General features: G+C 35.3%; 1 protein-coding gene across 14 annotated transcripts in view; it reads right to left on the bottom strand.

Annotated features, from left to right (window-relative positions):
- Window positions 1-19,126, bottom strand: part of ADGRL3 (adhesion G protein-coupled receptor L3) — a 709,244-nt gene that overhangs the window by 546,024 nt on the left and 144,094 nt on the right. For 11 of the 14 annotated variants that reach the window (XM_043447764.1, XM_043447769.1, XM_043447767.1 and 8 more), the window contains exon 3: window positions 3,520-3,723. The exons of the other annotated variants lie outside the window; for them this stretch is intronic. In XM_043447764.1, coding sequence (XP_043303699.1) covers window positions 3,520-3,723 — 204 coding nt within the window. The remainder of the gene's footprint in view (window positions 1-3,519; window positions 3,724-19,126) is intronic. 14 annotated transcript variants of the gene reach the window in all.

Genomic DNA, 19,126 nt, shown 5'->3' with positions numbered 1-19,126 from the left:
AGGTAAGCTTAAGCTTAAAAATGATCACGGACTACTAGAGTTTTTATGACCTGTCAGGATGGAAATGCTTCAGCTGTACTCCGAGAGAACACGTGTATGAACGCTGCACACTACACGTGTGGCTTGCAGGAGGCTTATGTGTAGATCATCTCAATGAACTTTTTATGCATCTGCACGAAAATCACAATTAAAGCAAGGAAAATGCTGATAAAAAACACATTAACATTCCTTTAGCTTCAAGGAAAAGTCTTGATATCTAGTCATTAACCGTGCAATCTGCCCTCAGACATCCTTCTGCCTTAATATGCTAAAGAGAAAAATGTCTTCTGAGGACAATGTTTTTTAATTCTTTATGCTTTGCTGCTCTGCTGTGCAGTCCTAATTCCTGTGAATCCAAACACTCGTTAACTCACAAGAGCTGCTATTAGCTATCTGGAATCAAATGAATATAAAGGGGAAAAAAAGGGCAATGCTTAATTTCAAATAAATAAAAGGGGTTTTGTTATGTTGTAAAGGCTGTGTTTGTTGGGTTTCTATTTGCTCCTTTGGCTATCCACAGAACAAACAGAGGTTAACTTTTTTTAAAGTAATATCAATTTTGTATTCCAATCAAAGACTGCATTAATATCAAGCTCTACTATTTATATTTCTCTGAGTTTTCTGTATCTTAAAATATCTTGTTTCTATAACAGACTGTTGTTTTTCTTTTAGAAAAGCAGGTAGAAGAAGGGAGGAAGCTGGAGTTCACTGACATTTTCCAGTTTGAATTCTTTCATGTCTTTTCAGTTTGAAGAGCTCAAAGTAATGTGATATCTCTTATTTTAATTTCATATTTAATACCAGTTCATGTGTTCTAGCTGTATGTACTATTTTCCATATCAAGAAAGATTATGCCCCTGTAATATTTACTTCATCTTCTTTATTCTTTCTATAGGAAGAATTCAAAGATGACCTTTAGTTGCTCTCTGACTGATAAAATTACTTTTGCACAAAAGTGACTTTCAGAAAGTATTACCTCATCATAGCAGATTAACATAATAACCTAGGCTCCTTTTAAATCACATGATATTTACCTAAGTGTTCATTTACAAGATCAAGTAAAGGTTTCCTGATATTCTCATTTTTGTCTCTGTCCAAAATAGAATATAATTCAATTTTCCTATTTGTAAATAGATAGGAAAATGTGACTTAATCCCCTTACTACAATGTAACCTGACACACAAATGGCAAAAAAGCAAAAGCTAGTAATACAGAAAAATCTTATTAAGCTGTAAAAGCTGTGGAACGTATAAATTCAGCCAACATATTAGTAAAAAGTACTATAGGAAAGAACTTATGCTAATTGACTGCTGGTTTGAATTGCCAACAGGGGTGTGTGTATGTTTCTGTGTTTATGTTACCGTTGCTGATTTAAACATTTATAACATCTACTCAAAAAGTAAAATTAATTTCTAGATTTCTTCTTCACTAGTACTAGAAATTGTGATGAACACATATGTATTTGAGCAAATTAAAAAAAAAACCACATTAATTTTGGGTCACTGTTTCATAATATAAATCAAAAGCCAATATCATGGTGAAAACTTTCTGATTGCTAAAGCACATTTTGAGAAAAATATAACTGTACCCAATTTAGAGAATTTCAGATTTAAAATGATAATACAAAACAGAAAAAAAAAAAGAATTCTTAAAGAATATATATTATACCTTTTCCCTGATTTGTCCAAACACTGGAGTCAATTCTATGTGCTTCTGTACAAATATATGCACTTACCACCCACCACTGACCCCCAATCATCACTGTCAGGGAAGTAATGCTAATCTGAATTGAAAGACTCTAGGCCACTAATTAAAATATGTGATTGAGTGGAAAGAGCCACTGTGAGTGCCAACATCACCACAAACTTACTCTATGTGGCTGAAGTAATTGAAGAATTAGGTTTAAATATCATAGGTCTCTTAAATCTCAAGGCTATGGTTTTTCCAGTAGTCATATATGGATGTGAGAGTTGGACTATAAAGAAAGCTGAGCGCAGAAGAATTGATGCTTTTGAACTGTGGTGTTGGAGAAGACTCTTAAGAGTCCCTTGGACTGCAAGGAGACCCAACCAGTCCACCCCAAAGGAGGTCAGTCCTGGGTATTCACTGGAAGGACTGATGTTGAAGCTGAAACTCCAATACTTTGGCCACCTCATGCGAAGAGCTGACTCATTGAAAAGACCCTGATGCTGGGAAAGATTGAGGGCAGGAGGAGAAGGAGACGACAGAGGATGAAATGGTTGGATGGCATCACTGACTCAATGGACATGGGTTTGGGTGGACTCCGGGAGTTGGTGATGGACAGGGAGGCCTGGGTGCTGCGGTTCATGGGGTCACAGAGTCAGACGCAACTGAGCGACTGAACTGAACTTAAATCTCAAATTGATAAAAAGGTGATGAATAACCCTTAGTCCCTGAACTAAAATACAGTATTCCAACATATTTTACCAGAGAGTTTTCATGGTGCCCAGATGATAAGATCAGTTAATATAGTGGCATTTCAGGTTCCTTAGACAGTATTTCCTATATTATTAAATTACGGTATAGGAGATGTGATTGTCTTTTGGGATAAAGCTTGATACTCATGGTTCCACCTGCCAGATGTTTCTCAACCTCTTTCATGTTGCAGACACAAAGAAAATTATTAATAAAGTATTTATATATATAGTGTATATACATAATAAGCACATAAGTATTAAATAATATTTGTGTATGTTATCTTATATTACATTATACATATTATGTTCCCTGAGAGAAATTAGAGGGATAAGAGTGTCTTCATAAAGTTTGATGAGTGAAAAGAAAAAACTCTATTAAGTAAATATTATGTAAAGATAAAAAATATATATATGAAGTACTTTGAAAAAGACTAAAACTGGATTTTCTAAAAATATTACATAATTTTCCTCATTGGAACTTCAAAGGCTGGGTGTCTCACACTGTACTTTCCAGTTGAAGAGACAATAATAAAAATAAAGCACTTTCCAACATTTCCATTAAAAAATTTGGTTGCTTCTGCAACCATCACTTTCCTATCAGGATGGACTCTTTAAATGACTACACACAATTCCTAACCAAGATGTTTTCACCATAATCTCCTCAAAAATCTTTCCACTTTCCACTGATGGGAATAGTTTTTCAAACAGATGATCAGAAATGTTAAACTGTGTCTTTTACAACCATTCAAATTTACAACCGTTGACATGGTCACTAAGAGTAATTTTAAACTTCCTGTGAAAATATTTCAAACCACATCGGAAATTTAAAGTCAAACATTTTGAAATAGTGATGAGGTTCTAATGTAGAACAAGCATGCACTGTTCAACAACAGGTCAGTATCTCACTGGCTGCAAACATCGGCCACAATGAGCTAATGCAGAGGTCTATGAGAAGACACGTTTGGGGCACAGCCTGGGGCCGAGCCTCCCCGGAGCCCCTACCCAGCCACCCCCAGCCCTCTCTCCCGACCACTGGCCGCACCTTGGGCTGAGATCTGAGCTCCATGGGCACCTGGACCACGAACTCCTCTGGAAGCTCCACGGGGCCCTGGTCCGCGATGAGCAGTGGCGCGCTCCGCAGCTGGCTGCTGAAGGAGGTGTCTAGGAGGAAGAGCGCCTCCTGGGCCGCGCTCAGCATGTCGCAGTGGAGACGCGAGGGCTGGATGTCGTTCACTGTGCTTGCCACCTGCGGGGACCGCAGGGCGCACCATCAGACTCCGCTCAGCTCAGGCCGGCCTCAGAGGAGCCCTGCTGGGGCTATTCCCAAGGCTGCTCTCTGCTGCGGGCCCGAGGCCCTGGACGCCACCACCCCAGGCCCACAGACAACCCTGGACCTAAGGAGCTCACATCTCCTGACTGCTAGCGCGATATGGACTGTGTAACTCTGTCCTAGTTAATCACGATCTTAAGTAACCCAAAAACCTCATCCTAACTCCTAACAACAATTAGAAAATTAACTATAATGATCGAAAGCAGAGAAAGCTGCCTGAAAAACATAATGATTATATTTGTTATAGATTCACAGCATTCTGTTAACAATTTATGGGCACTCATGTCTGTGTCAATGGAAATATTGGTTATTGAATTAAATATTTACACACAAAAAGCTTGATATAATAATGGGTTAAGAAACTTTCAGAAAGTTTTTTTATTAGTTTTGTTTGTTGAGTTGTTACATGGATTATTTTATATTTATTTATATGTTTCAGGTTATTTAACATTTTTGGAAAGATGCTGTATTAAGGTTTGTGGCAGACATTAGGATGAAAAAGATATACATACATTTTTGCCATATATATACACAGTGATTTCACTGACAAATGGTACATATTACATAAATGGATAAATATGGAAGACCAAGACAATAATGAAAAAATAAAATTACACACACATGACTAATTTTTAATATTCACAGAACAGTCATACATTTTATACTATGAAAAACAGAGCAATTTAAGTACAGAATTTTTTGTGTGTGTGTGTGAATTGGTACAGATACACTTTTCTATACTAATTGCAACTAGTGTAATAAATAGGAGTGATAGTGATAATGTTCCTGCTAACGAAAAGAAAAAGATTTTACAAGGAAAACAATTTTGCATTACATAATTAGTTTAACATATTATAACATGCATATTAAAACCATGATAATGATGCTATATGGCTACCATTCAACAGTCAGGAGAGAAACTAAGAAGTCTGATAAAGTAAGAGAATTTTATAATCATCTTTCTAACACTAGAAGCTTATACAGACGTGCTAAAATTATTTGGTATCTAAAGTATTTGAAAATTAAGAGTGAAAAACACATTCTCCTCCAAATCATGACAAATGATACAGCCGTTATAAAAAGCAAAAATGATATTAAGAAATTTGTCAAACAATCCATCTACAATGAAAAAGTTTAAAATATATCTTTAAGGCACCACCCTAAAACAAATTTTTATTTAAACTCATTATAATGTATGTACACTAAAATATCTAGCTAAAGGTAATCAAATGCTATTTTCACAGTTTGTGTGAATGAAAAGGTATCAAAAGAAGTAACAAGTTTTAAGGCCAAATACAGCTGTGCCAAAAATTAAAATATCTAAAAAGCCACCTCCAATGTCATCTTTTCCAACCTTTCAAATTGCAAAATATCATTCTCCTTGTACCCAAGTTGACAAAGTGACTATTTTTCTATTATTTTTACATGAATATGTGCATGCTCAGTTGCTCAATCATGTCTGATTCTTTGTGATCCTGTGGACTGTAACCCACCAGGCTCCTCTGTCCATGGGATTTCCCAGGCAAGAATACTGGAGTGGGTTGCCATTTCCTTCTCTAGGGGATATTTCTGGCCCAGGGATAAAACCCATGTCTCGACCTGTGTCTCCTACACTTGGGACAAATTCTTTTTTTTTTTTTGGTGGGGGGGGGGGGCAAATTCTTTACTGCTGAGCCACCAGGGCAGGCCACATGAACATATACAGGTATATATTCCCTAAAATCTTTATGGTCTATGGAAGGAAATTAGGAAAAAGATTATGAAGCTATTACATATCCTTCAAGCTTCAGTTATAATAAAGTTGAGAGATTTTGCCCTCAGCCAAATTAACAAACAAGAAGATCTGGAGTGATGGAGCATGCATTTACTTGTTCATTCAATCAACATATATGTTCTGAGTTGCAATTATATGTCAAGTTCTTTTCTAGGTGCTGGATATTTTAGTGAATAAAAGAGATCACATACCTACTTTAATGAATCACCCATTCTTATGTGGGAGACAGAGAACATACAAATACATAAATGATTTCAATATCATATAGATATGAGTAATCCACAGAAAGTTTAAATAGAATAAAAAATGCTACTATGTTTAGATTTTTACAGATTTACATATGGAAGCAAAATTTAAACAGATCTCAAGATATTAGAAGTTGCTAGTCATAAAAAATCAGGAGTAAAGAGCATTCCAAAGGCCTCAATCTGGAATCACCTTGGGCTGATCAAGAATTATCACAATGGCCAATGAAACTGTACAGTGGACTGGGAGAAGAATGTTCTGGACTGAGATAAGAGAGATGAACAACTGCCAGATCACTGGCCTTGTAAACCAGGGTAAGGAGTTTGGTTTGCGAAAAACCAGCCACTTGGTTAAGATACGGAAGAGAGCTTCTGGAGAAAAAGTACTAGGGCTGGATAGGGAAAAAGACAAAAGAACTGAACTAGAGATCAATTATTTCAGGAAAGGTAAATTGCTAGAGTAAGCAGAAAACTGTAATTGATTGAAAATGCATATGGAATGCAATCACTATCAGTTGAAAAATATGAGTGTCTGCATTAAATGAAAGAATCTGTTTAAACAAGAAATAAGAGTGCTTAAAATACTAGAAAGCAAGGTCTGTGGACCTATAAAGAATAGGTTTGGATCAGATGATAAAATTATTTCATGTGGTAAGATGGAGAAACACAAAAATACTAGGAATTTAAGTAGATTTTGACTCTTAAATTGAAGAAGACTAGATTGCAAGGTGTTCCATGAAGCCAGAGTGTGAAAATAGATCAAACTATCTTTAAACTGACCATTTCTACAAAGGAATCCGAGTCACCGACCACTAGCAGCAAAAGTGGAGGGGCTGTAACATTGCCCACATGGACAAAGTCTGTTCAGATCAGTTCAGTCGCTCAGTCATGTCCAACTCTTTGGTACCCCATGAACCACAGCACACCAGGCTTCCCTGTTCATCACCAACTCCTGGAGTCCAAGCAAACCCATGTCCATTGAGTCAGAGATGCCATCGAACCATCTCATCCTCTGTGGTCCCCTTCTCCTGCCCTCAATCTTTCCCAACATCAGGGTCTTTTCAATGAGTCAACTCTTCGCATCAGGTGGCCAAAGTATTGGAGTTTCAGCTTCAACATCAGTCCTTCCAGTGAATACCCAGGACTGACCTCCTTTGGGATGGACTGGTTGGGTCTCCTTGCAGTCCAAGGGACTCTCAAGAGTCTTCAACACCACAGTTCAAAAGCATGAATTCTCCAGTGCTCAGCTCTCTTCACAGCCCAACTCTCACATCCATACATGACCACTGGAAAAACCATAGCCTTGACTAGACAGATCTTTGTTGACAAAATAATGTCTCTACTTTTTTTTTTTCCCATTTATTTTTATTCATTGGAGGCTAATTACTTTACAATATTGTAGTGGTTTTTGCCATACATTGACATGAATCAGCCATGGATATACACATGTTCCCCATCCCGATCCCCCCACCCACCTCCCTCCCCATCCCATCCCTCTGGGTCTTCCCAGTGCACCAGCCCTGAGCACCCATCTCATGCATCCAACCAGGCTGGTGATCTATTTCACTCTTGATAGTATACTTGCTTCAATGCTGTTCTCTCTGAACATCCCACCCTCGTCTTCTCCCACAGAGTCTAAAAGTCTGTTCTGTACATCTGTGTCTCTTTTTCTGTTTTGCATATAGGGTTATCCTTACCATCTTTTTAAATTCCATATATATGCATTAGTATACTGTATTAGTCTTTTTATGGCTTACTTCACTCTGTATAATGGGCTCCAGTTTCATCCATCTCATTAGAACTGATTCAAATGAATTCTTTTTATGGCTGAGTAAAATTCCATAGTGTATATGTACCACAGCTGATGGGCATCTAGGTTGCTTCCATATCCTGGCTATTATAAACAGTGCCACTTGTTAAAGCGGTTGTCTTTTTTCCATTGTATATTCTTGCCTCCTTTGTAGAAGATAAGGTGTCCGTAGGTACGTGGATTTATCTCTGGGCTTTCTATTTTGTTCCATTGATCTACATGTCTGTCTTTGTGCCAGTACTATACTCTCTTGATGACTGTGGCTTCGTAGTAGATCCTGAAGTCAGGCAGGTTGATTCCTCCAGTTCCATTCTTCTTTCTCAAGATTGCTTTGGCTATTCGAGGTTTTTTGTATTTCCATACCAATTGTGAAATTATTTGTTCTAGTTCTGTGAAAAATACCATTGGTAGCTTGATAGGGATTGCATTGAATCTATAGATTGCTTTCCGTTGTATACTCATTTTCACAATGTTGATTCTTCCAAGCCGTGAACACGGGATATTTCTCCATCTATTTGTGTCCTCTTTGATTTCTTTCATCAGTGTTTTATAGTTTTCTATGTATAGGTCTTTTGTTTCTTTAGGGAGATATACTCCTAAGTATTTTATTCTTTTTGTTGCAATGGTGTATTGTTTCCTTAATTTCTCTTTCTGTTTTCTCATTGTTATCGTATAGGAATGCAAGGGATTTCTGTGTGTTAATTTTATATCCTGCAACTTTACTATATTCGTTGATTAGCTCTAGTAATTTTCTGGTAGAGTCTTTAGGGTTTTCTATGTAGAGGATCATGTCGTCTGCAAACAGTGAGAGTTTCACTTCTTCTTTTCCTATCTAGATTCCTTTTATTTATTTTCCTGCTCTGATTGCTGTGCCCAAAACTTCCAAAACTATGTTGAATAGTAGTGGTGAGAGTGCACAGCCTTGTCTTATTCCTGATTTTAGGGGAAATGCTTTCAATTTTTCACCATTGAGGGTAATATTTGCTGTGGGTTTGTCATATATAGCTTTTACTATGTGGAGGTATGTTCCTTCTATTCCTGCTTTCTGGAGAGTTTTTATCATAAATGGATGTTTAATTTTGTCAAAGGCTTTTTCTGCATCTATTGAGATAATCATATGGTTTTTATCTTTCAATTTGTTAATGTGGTGTATTCCATTGATTGATTTGCAGATATTAAAGAATCCTTGCATTCCTGGGATAAAGCCCACTTGTTCAAGATGTACAATCTTTTTAATATGTTGTTGAATTCTGTTTGCCAGAATTTTCTTAAGAATTTTTGCATTTATGTTCATCAGTGATATTGGCCTGTAGTTTTCTTTTTTTGTGGCATCTTTGTCTGGTTTTGGAATTAGGGTGATGGTGGCCTCATAGAATGAGTTTGGAAGTTTACCTTCTTCTGCAATTTTCTGGAAGTGTTTGAGTAAGACAGGTGTTAGCTTTTCTCTAAATTTTTGGTAGAATTCAGCTGTGAAGCCATCTGGTCCTGGGCTTTTGTTTACTGGAAGATTTCTGATTACAGTTTCAATTTTCGTTCTTGTGATGGGTCTGTTAAGATCTTCTATTTCTTCCTGGTTCAGTTTTGGAAAGTTATACTTTTCTAGGAATTTGTCTATTTCTTCCAAGTTTTCCATTTTATTGGCATAGAGCTGCTGGTAGTAATCTCTTATGATCCTTTGTATTTCAGTGTTGTCTGTTGTTATCTCTCCATTTTCATTTCAAATTTTGTTGATTTGGTTCTTCCCCCTTTGTTTCTTGATGAGTCTGGCTAACGGTTTGTCAATTTTGTTTATCTTTCCAAAAAACAAGCTTTTAGCTTTGTTGCTTTTTGTTATGGTCTCTTTTGTTGCTTTTGCATTTATTTCTGCCCTAATTTTTAAGATTCCTTTCCTTTTGCTAACCCTGGGGTTCTTCATTTCTTCCTTCTCTAGTTGCTTTAGGTGTAGAGCTAGGTTATTTATTTGACTTTTTTCTTTTCTTGAGGTAAGCCTGTAACGCTATTAACCTTCCCCTTAGCACTGCTTTAACAGTGTCCCATAGGTTTTGGGTTGTTGTTTTCATTTTCTTTTGTTTCTATGCATATTTTGATTTGTTTTTTGATTTCTTGACCAGACGGACCTTTGTTGGCAAAGTAATCTCTCTGCTTTTTAATATGCTGTCTAGGTTGGTCATAAAGTTCCTTCCAAGGAGGAAGTGTCTTTTAATTTCATGGCTGCAGTCACCATCTGCAGTGATTCTGGAGCTCAGAAAAATAAAGTCAGCCACAGTTTCTGCTGTTTCCCCATCTATTTGCCATGAAGTGATGGGACCAAATGCCATGATCTTAGTTTTCTGAATGCTGAGCTTTAAGCCAACTTTTTCACTCTCCTCTTTCACTTTCATCAAGAGGCTCTTTAGTTCTTCTTTACTTTCTGCCATAAGAGTGGTGTCATCTGCATATCTGAGGTTATTGATATTTCTCCCAGTAATCTTGATCTCAGCTTTTGCTTCTTCCAGTCCAGCGTTGCTCAGGATGTACTCTGCATAAAATTTAAATAAGCAGGGTGACAATATACAGCCTTGATGTACTCCTTTTCCTATTTGGAACCAGTCTGTTGTTCCATGTTCAGTTCTAACTGTTGCTTCTTGACCTGCATATAGATTTCTCAAGAGTCAGGCAGGTGGTCTGGTATTCCCATCTCTTTCAGAATTTTCCACAGTTTATTCTGATCCACACAGTCAAAGGCTTTGGCATAGTCAAAAAAGAAGAAATATTTTTTTTTTTTTTGAACTCTCTTGGTTTTTCAATGATCCAGTGGATGTTGGCAATTTGGTCTTATTTCCTCTGCCTTTTCTAAAACCAGGTTGAAAATCTGTAATTTCACCATTTACATATTGCTGAAGCCTGGCTTGGAGAATTTTGAGCATTACCTTACTAGCGTGTGAGATGAATGCAATTGTTCGGTAGTTTCAGCATTCTTTCGCATTGCCTTTCTTTGGGATTGGAATGAAAACGGGCCTTTTCCAGTCCTGTGGCCACTGCTGAGTTTTCCAAATTTGCTGACATATTGAGTGCAGCACTTCCACAGCATCATCTTTTAGGATTTGAAATAGCTCAACTGGAATTCCATCACTTCCACTAGTTTTGTTCGTAGTGGTGCTTCCTAAGGCCCACTTGACGTCACATTCCAGGATGTCTGGCTCTAGGTGAGTGATCACACCATTGTGATTATCTGGGTTGTGAAGATCTTTTTTGTACAGGTCTTCTGTGTATTCTTGCCACCTCTTCTTAATGTCTTCTGCTTTTGTTAGGTCCCTACCATTTCTGTCCTTTAGTGAGCCCATCTTTGCATGAAATGTTCCCTTGGTATCTCTAATTTTCTTAGAACAGAGCTAAAATCTTAATTTTTTTAAATTTTTTTTAATATTTTTAGTTTTGTTTTTAAAAATAGTGTATAAGTTATCCTTAAGGTATTATATATATATTCTGGGGAAATATTTGAGTTATAAATATAAACCTAATTTGTCTTCCTGAAGCTATTATAAAACTAAGTCTTCAAGATAAATATTGCAGTTATAGGTCTGGCATTCCATTAAAAATATGCAATCTCAAGTCTGGAAAGAACCCTCAACTCATATAATAGATAATAACTCTAAGATTATCCCTGCTAAAAATTGCTAAGTTTCATACAAGGTACTGTGACTACAAATTCACTCTGCTCTTGAGCCATCCCCCCAATTACATATGAAGAAGCAAGTCATTCCTCATGTTGAGAAACATGGGATATCTGTACTATGGCATTCTCCACCCACTTGTCTAAATTCAATGCAAACAGGCTATGTGCAAAACACATCAAGCTACTTCTAGAAGACACTTGTCTTCAAATATGTGTCTTTTTATTTCCAAGATTTAAGCAAATACAATATTGCTTTCCTTAAATTAAACTTTACAAACTTTACTTCTTTCCTTTTCTTCTTTTTTCTAGTTCATTCTTCTATTAACATATGCTGTTCTGACTGTTTTATTTCTAAATAAAATCACAGGTCCACAAAATAAGGTGATTCTCAATAGTTTGTTAAAATGCTTTGGAAGAAGCCTCTAAGAGTTGGTTAAGGGATTTTGATTTGAATTTCTCTCCTAATAACTATGTGAAATGTCAGTGCATCATTAGATTGATAGTTCCAAGTTTATTTGTGCATGTTTTAATTAATGATACTACTGTGTATGATTCAAAGAGTTGCTATGAGCAGTTACTGACATATTATGTGAAAAAGTGTTCAACTAATGGCAATGTGCTACATAAATGCTACAAATTATATTGAAATACTTGTTAACAAAAAATGACTGAGTTATACAAAATATCTAATCAAATTTAGTGCCATATCTATATCTATCTATTTATCTATAGAGAAAGGGTAGAAGAGGAGGGAGGGAGCAGGAAAGAAAAGGAGAGGGAGAGAGATGATTGCTATTATTTCTCTTCTTTTAAGTAACTGTCATTTCCCATTTTTTGTGCTTCTTTATGCATACCTGAAAGACTCTACCTTTCTGCCAGCACCTTTGTCTTGGCTATATTAATAAATTACTTCTTTCCTGATTTCTCCCTAAAGTATGTATGACAGCTGCAAAATTGCTTTATAGACTGGGTACAACTGCACTCATTTTGCATGCTAGGAAGTTTATTCTCAAAGTCCTTCAAGCTAGGCTTCAGCACTATGTGAACTGAGAACTTCCAGATGTACAAGCTGGATTTAGAAAAGGCAGAGGAACCCGAGATCAAATTGCCAACATTTGTTGGGCAATAGACAAAGCAAGCAAATTTCAGGAAAAACATCTACTTCTGCTTCATTGACTATGCTAAAGCCACTGACTGTGTGGATCACAGCAAACTGGAAAATTCTTAAAAAGATAGGAATATGAGACCTTCTCTTCCTGCTCACCTTACCTGCCGCCTGAGAAATCTGTATGTAGGTCAAGAAGCAAAAGTTGGAACCTTAATGGAATAACAGACCGATTCAAAGTTGGGAAAAGAATAAGAAAAGACTGTATAGTGTCACCCAGTTTATTTAACTTATATGCAGGGTACATCATGCAAAATGCCAGCCTGAATAAATCAAAAGCTATAATCAAGACTGCCAGGAGAAATATCCACAAACTCCATTGTTCAGATGATACCAGTCTAATGGCAGAGAGTGAAGAGGAAATAAAGAGCCTAATGATGAGGGGGAAAGAGGAGAGTGAAAAAGCTGCCTTAAATCTCAACATTCAAAAAACTAAGATCATGACATCCAATTCCATCACTTCGTGACAAATGGATGGGGAAGAAGTGGAAGCTGTAACAGATTTTATTTCTTTGGGCTCCAAAATGATTGTAGATGGTGAGTACAGCCATGAAATTAAAAGATGCCTGCTCCCTGGAAGGAAAGCTATAACAAACCTAGAAAGTAAAGACATCACCTTGCTTACAAAGGTCCGTGCAGTCAAAACTATGATTTATCCAGTAGTCATGTATGGATATAAGACTCAGACCATAAAGAAGGCTGAGCACCAAAGAATTGATGATTTCAAATTGTGGTGCTGGAGAGTCTCTTGACTCTTGAGAGTCCCTTGGACTGTAAAGAAATCAAACCAGTCAATATTAAAGGAAATCAACCCTGAATACTCATTGGAAGTACTGATATTGTAGCTGAAGCTCTAATACTTTGACCACCTGATGTGAAGAACTGACCCATTGGAGACCCTGATGTTGGGAAAGATTGAAGGCCAAAGGAGAAGAGGGTTGCAGAGGATGAAATGGTTAGAGATCTTCACTGACTGAAGGGACATGAATCTGAGCAAACTCTGGGAGATGGTGAAGGACAGGGAAGCCTGTAGTGCTGCTATCCACACCGTGGCAAAGAGTCGGATATGACTTAGCAATTTAACAGCAACAAAGTAATCTCTAACAATTGTCATAAATGTTCCAATTCTACCTGACTAAGGTAGAAACTATCAGGTAGAAACTACATCATGGGAGTTCTAATACAGAGAACACTCTGATTTAATTCTGGGTCTTAGAAGAAATGGCTCAGAAGTGATGAATTTTCTACCTGTATATGATGAAGCAACCTTTAGAGTATATTCATTTATTATTTAACTCAACAGATTCTTCTAATGCTTGTCTTATGTAGTGATCATATGCTCTACGTGTATATACAACTTTCCTTTCAAACTGAGTTTCTCGCTCTTTTATAAAACAGAGCTTGTTACAGGAAAATAAAACACTTTTAAATGTTTTAAACTTTCATCAAAGACTGAATATTCAAGTTCTAAAAGCTATATAAGACATCCTGACTAGTGGAAAAAGCAAACACCTGTTATGAATAAAGCTAAAGGGAAATTAAATTCCCAGTGTTAAAAAACAAAAGAAACAACATTAAAAGATTATTTTTAATTGTCTTTCAACCATGGTATCCTCTATGTTCTAAAAATAAATGAAAAATTGTGGTCCACTGTAATGGTTGCTTACTCTGAAATACTGCAATAGAAATATCTCAAACATTTGTTAAAATGAATAAGCAGAGAATAAAATTCTTGTACTGATACAAATTTGTAAAAAAAAAAAATCAGCTCTTGAAAGGACATTATTTTCATTTAAATTAAATAAAATGTCACAACTGTCTTTCTGTAAACATAATGCAAACAGATTTCAATTCATGATAACAAAAGTATAACTCTGGAATTTATTCTTTGGAGAATACAAATATTCTTTTAATTTCCCTTCCTCTTCTCTCCTCTTACAGAATGTTAACATTTTAATGGTATAGAAAATGTGCCTTCAGAATGTCCTAAATAATTTCTTTGAAAATCTTTATAACTATAGTAATGAGCCACTTTACCTTAATCCCATTGACACCTGCACTTGACATGTAGGGAAAAAAGAAACAGCAAAAAATTATACATATTTTGACAGAGATCTGTCTTGTTAGTGAGTGCTTTCTCCCCATCCTAAGCTAATCATAACTGGCATTTCTGAAGGTAGTTGAGAAGAATGAAAACGTTTTATGGATGATTTTTCAAATAATAAGGAACTTCTACCAATCAACCCCATCCTCAGCACATATACAAAATGAATGCCTAAATGCTGGTTCACAAGAAAGCAGACATGCTAACAGGCTCACAGGTCAAAACAACTGACTATGTTTTTATATTTTGATATATATAGAGAGATAGTGTGATTATTATTGGACTCTTACTTCTAAAAATTGACATGCTGATTTTTAATTTGTGTGTGTAGACACGAGGTCAAGCCTGCCTCTGACAACCGTGTGTAACCTGTAAAACATCTGGGCTTTCTCAGCTCTTCCAACTGTCCTGAGCCACTGTGACTAATATAAAAGGGTTCCCTTTAAGCAAATATGAGTGCTCCCTGGAGGGAGCATCATGTCAGCCTGTTGCTTTGAATTTTATGTATTATCTGTCTTCATTATTTAATCATGTGTCCTTAAGGTCTGCATGGTTTCACAAACTTCACTATCAAAAGGAATTTTTAAAATGGATCATTGCTAAACAGTCACCACCATTGTTGATTTATAACAAGAGCTACAGAAAATAAGAGTTCTGATCTAATTCAGGTAGTGTCTGTGATCACTACTTTCACAGTATCTCTAACAGCTTGGAGAGAAGCAGTAACATGTAAAAGCTGTTTCTTCTTTCATCCATATAGAGGATTTTTTTTTTTTTCATCTACATGGTCTAATCATGTCTGGATCTTTTTTCCTCATGATATCTGTTATTTTCTAAGTCAACAACAAAATTAACTGGTTTTGAAGTCATCAGAGTCTCGGAAAAAAAAAATGAATCATTGTAAAATACTATTTTGAATTTGAATATTATTTTATCTTTGTATTTAATCAAACAATGATTTTTCTAATTCAGCTCAATGTATTTACCCCTTTTTACTTTACATTACATTAATAATATCAAAGGGAGGTACATGTGTCACTTATTATTCAGTTTCTTCAAACCTGGGAAGATTAGTAAAGACAGGAAATTTCACTAGGTTTAGAGACTAATTAAAAGCAACAGGCTTAACAATGAATAGTTTTTCAACACTCAAACTTTTTTTTTTTCCTGCTTATCTAAGCTTAAGATGTTCATTAGTAACTCATTAAAGACTTGGTCACAGTCCAGTGGGTGAGTCCTGAATATAATGATGGAATGTGTGTACAAATGTGTAGACTCATAATTAGAGAAACTGTCACATTTGGGGATTAAGAATATACAATGCAGTCTTTGAAAAACACTATGGAAAGTAAGTGACCCAAGACAGTGTAGTATTTAAAAATTTGCTAACTATCCAGGTCATTTGGTTTTTAGGTCTAATTCCTAAAGGTATGTTTTAATGACCACATTTTCCCAAGATTAAATGTGTGAGGCTTGGTGCTAAGGCCTTTCTATACATTATTTTACTTAATTCTCATACTACAACAAAGTAGGCCTAATTACCCTTATAACAAATAAGGAAACTGTGATTCAAATTGGTTAAGGTCATGTTTCTTGGAAGTAACAGAATTAGATTGGAATTAGATTCTAAGGCCTGAAATCTTTTCACTTCATTCAATAGAACCATGCAAATTAGAATTCCAAAGCAGTTTAAATTGAATAATACTATACACTTCAGTTTCTGGGCTTCATGTAAGCATTACATTCTAAATACAACAACTTCCTTTATTCAGGGTTTCTTAAAAATGTAACAACTGTTCAATATTAATATTTATAAATCATTATCTTTATTTAGTCCTAATCTTTTCTCCTGAAATAGTTATATTTCAGATAAGTCCAATGCACTGAAATAGTGCAAGTTGACTAGGATTTTTTCCAAATAATACCTCAAGTCCTTTTCCACTTCTCATCTTTTTCTGTTTGTTTAAAGATGTGATATGAGTGAGTTCAAAGGATACTAAGTAACATGTGTAGATTTGACAGATACAACAAATCACATAACTTTCTTGAGATTTAAAGAGGCATTGAATTGTTTGTAGAACATACCAGAGAAAATAAGTCTATGGAAATAAAAGATGTGCCGTTTATAATTTGAGCCAAGATACAAAAAATGTAAAAAAGAGGATTTTCTGAATCTGGTAGAAGAATTCAGACTAGAACAAAAATAGAAACACTTTTGGCCATCACAATGAAAGCTTAATGTTCTTTATCATTTTCTTAAGGAGGAGTAATTGGAAACTAACTAGAAGAATCCAATGAATTACCTAACTATTCTGTGTATCATTCACCACTATACAATTCACATATCAGAATAAAGTTTCAATCATTGTCAATTAGTAGTTTTTGCAATCATATAAAAGAACAAGTTAATGAACTATTTTTAGAACACAAATTCATAAGTAAAAAAGCAGGTAGAGTGGGGCTAGACAAATGATATATGATTTCACAGTGAATTTAAAATAGCTGAGATTTAGGTGGGCAAATTCAAGCAAAAAGCTTCTTAGAAAATGCAATCTAAAGATTTCTTAAATCCAAATGTACTGTAACAATGGTACCCTGTGATCTTTTTACAAAAATATATTTATATAAAGAATACTTAGAAACAAAAAATAAAAAAGAAATGATTAAATAATATTTCTTCAAGTAAGATATGCAAATGACCAAGTACACAAAAATAGGCTCAAGATTATGCATTAGAGAAATGTAAATCAAGATTGGGAGTTTAGGACTGACATGTACAAACTACTGTATTTAAAATAGATCACCAAAAAGAAACTACTGAGTAGCAAAAAAAAAAAAAAAAATTTAGCTTGTCCAAAAAAAAAAAAAAATACAATGACATACTACTTCATTTTGACCAGATTGATTAAAAGAAAAAAGACAGTAACAAGTACAGTTGAGAATGTAAGAACATTCATGTTAATGTTTGCAACATATAACTGTGCAACCACTTTGGAAAGTAGTTCAGCACTTCCTCAAAATGTTGCATATAGTAATCATGTGACTCAGCAAGTCCAGTCCTAGGTTTATACCCAAGAAAAGTGAAAACATTCACACAACCATTTATGCATGAATTTTCATAACCACATTATACAAAATAGCCAAAAAGTGGGGAATAATCCAAATTTCCATCCACTGGAAAATATAATGTGGTATATTTATATAACAGGTTACTTGGAAACAAAACAAGAACTACTGATACATGCCATGGTATACATAAATTTTTAAAATATTATGCTAAATGAAAGAAGCAAGTTGCAATGTCTACAAAAGGGAATTGCATAGAGACATTGATTAGTGATGGTCAGGGACTGGGTCTTCCCAAGGGGAAGATGGATGTGACCACTAATGGATATAGGATTTCTTTTTGGAAGACTAATTACATTCTAAAAGGTGTACAACTATGCAAACACTAAAATCCACTGAACTAAGCACTTTAAATGGGTAAATTTTATGGTATATGAAATTTATCTCAGGAAAGATACTTTAAATACCCATTTATACATTAAAAAGATATTGATGCATCAAATCTAATTTTTAAAAAACTACAAAATATCTTATAAATATTTTCTTCTTCCTTCATCACAAGAGGACTACAATTTTCAGACTTATTTATAGGTGTGACTATGAGGCAGAGTTTTAATTAATGGAAGTGGAAGCAAAAGTAATGTGCACTATTTCCAAGCATATCCATATAAGAACCTCCCACTGGAATCCTCCCAATACTCTTCTTCCTTCTGTGGACAGGAATGACAATGAGCCTCAGAAAGATATTAGAACTTTTGTGCCATTAATAGACTGAGTCTATAAATAACTGTGAGAACAAGAGAATGGCATCCCCTCTGTCCTTTATACGCAGAGACTCGCATGCGCGCGCACACACACACACACAATCCAACCAGAAACATTTACCTTTCTTGAAATGTTTGGTGAACAAGAAAATATTCTCTAGAAGCTATTATTCATTTTGAATTCTACTGTGACCACAGCCAAAGTTTATGCTATCTAATACATTAAGAATGGAAATTAAAGTAGGCAACTCAAAGAAGTCTTTCTCCAGAAGTTTCATAATGTTTAGTTGGAAAAACACACACACACAATCGATTTGATCCTTATTTGACTCTTTCTTGTCTTAGATATTTGATTTTCTGAGGAGTCATTCCTTGAAAATTACAACACAAATATAAAGTGCAGTGATGTTTTAGCAATCTCATTTTCACAATTGATCAATTACCCTAATTTTGATATTATATCTTAATTACTGTTCTTTCATAATATATGTTAAATTTATATCTTCCTATTACTCTTTTTACCTTTGTAAAATTTTGCTTAATATTTTATATATATCAATATATATTTTAGAATAATGTTGTTAAATTTCTACACGGAAAAGCTAACATTGGTACTCTGAATGCAGTTGTGTGAGCATACATAAAAATTAACTTGGAGATAACTTACAATTTTGCTGTTCCTACCCTTGTTTTATTCAGGAACATGGTACAATTCACAGTAAGTTTCTCAGTTTTC

Source organism: Cervus canadensis, chromosome 26 (genome assembly GCF_019320065.1).
Source record: "Cervus canadensis isolate Bull #8, Minnesota chromosome 26, ASM1932006v1, whole genome shotgun sequence".
In the NCBI taxonomy this organism is placed as follows: domain Eukaryota; kingdom Metazoa; phylum Chordata; class Mammalia; order Artiodactyla; family Cervidae; genus Cervus; species Cervus canadensis.
The sequence above is the reverse complement of the archived record's forward strand: the minus strand, read 5'-3'. Positions and strand labels throughout refer to the sequence as shown.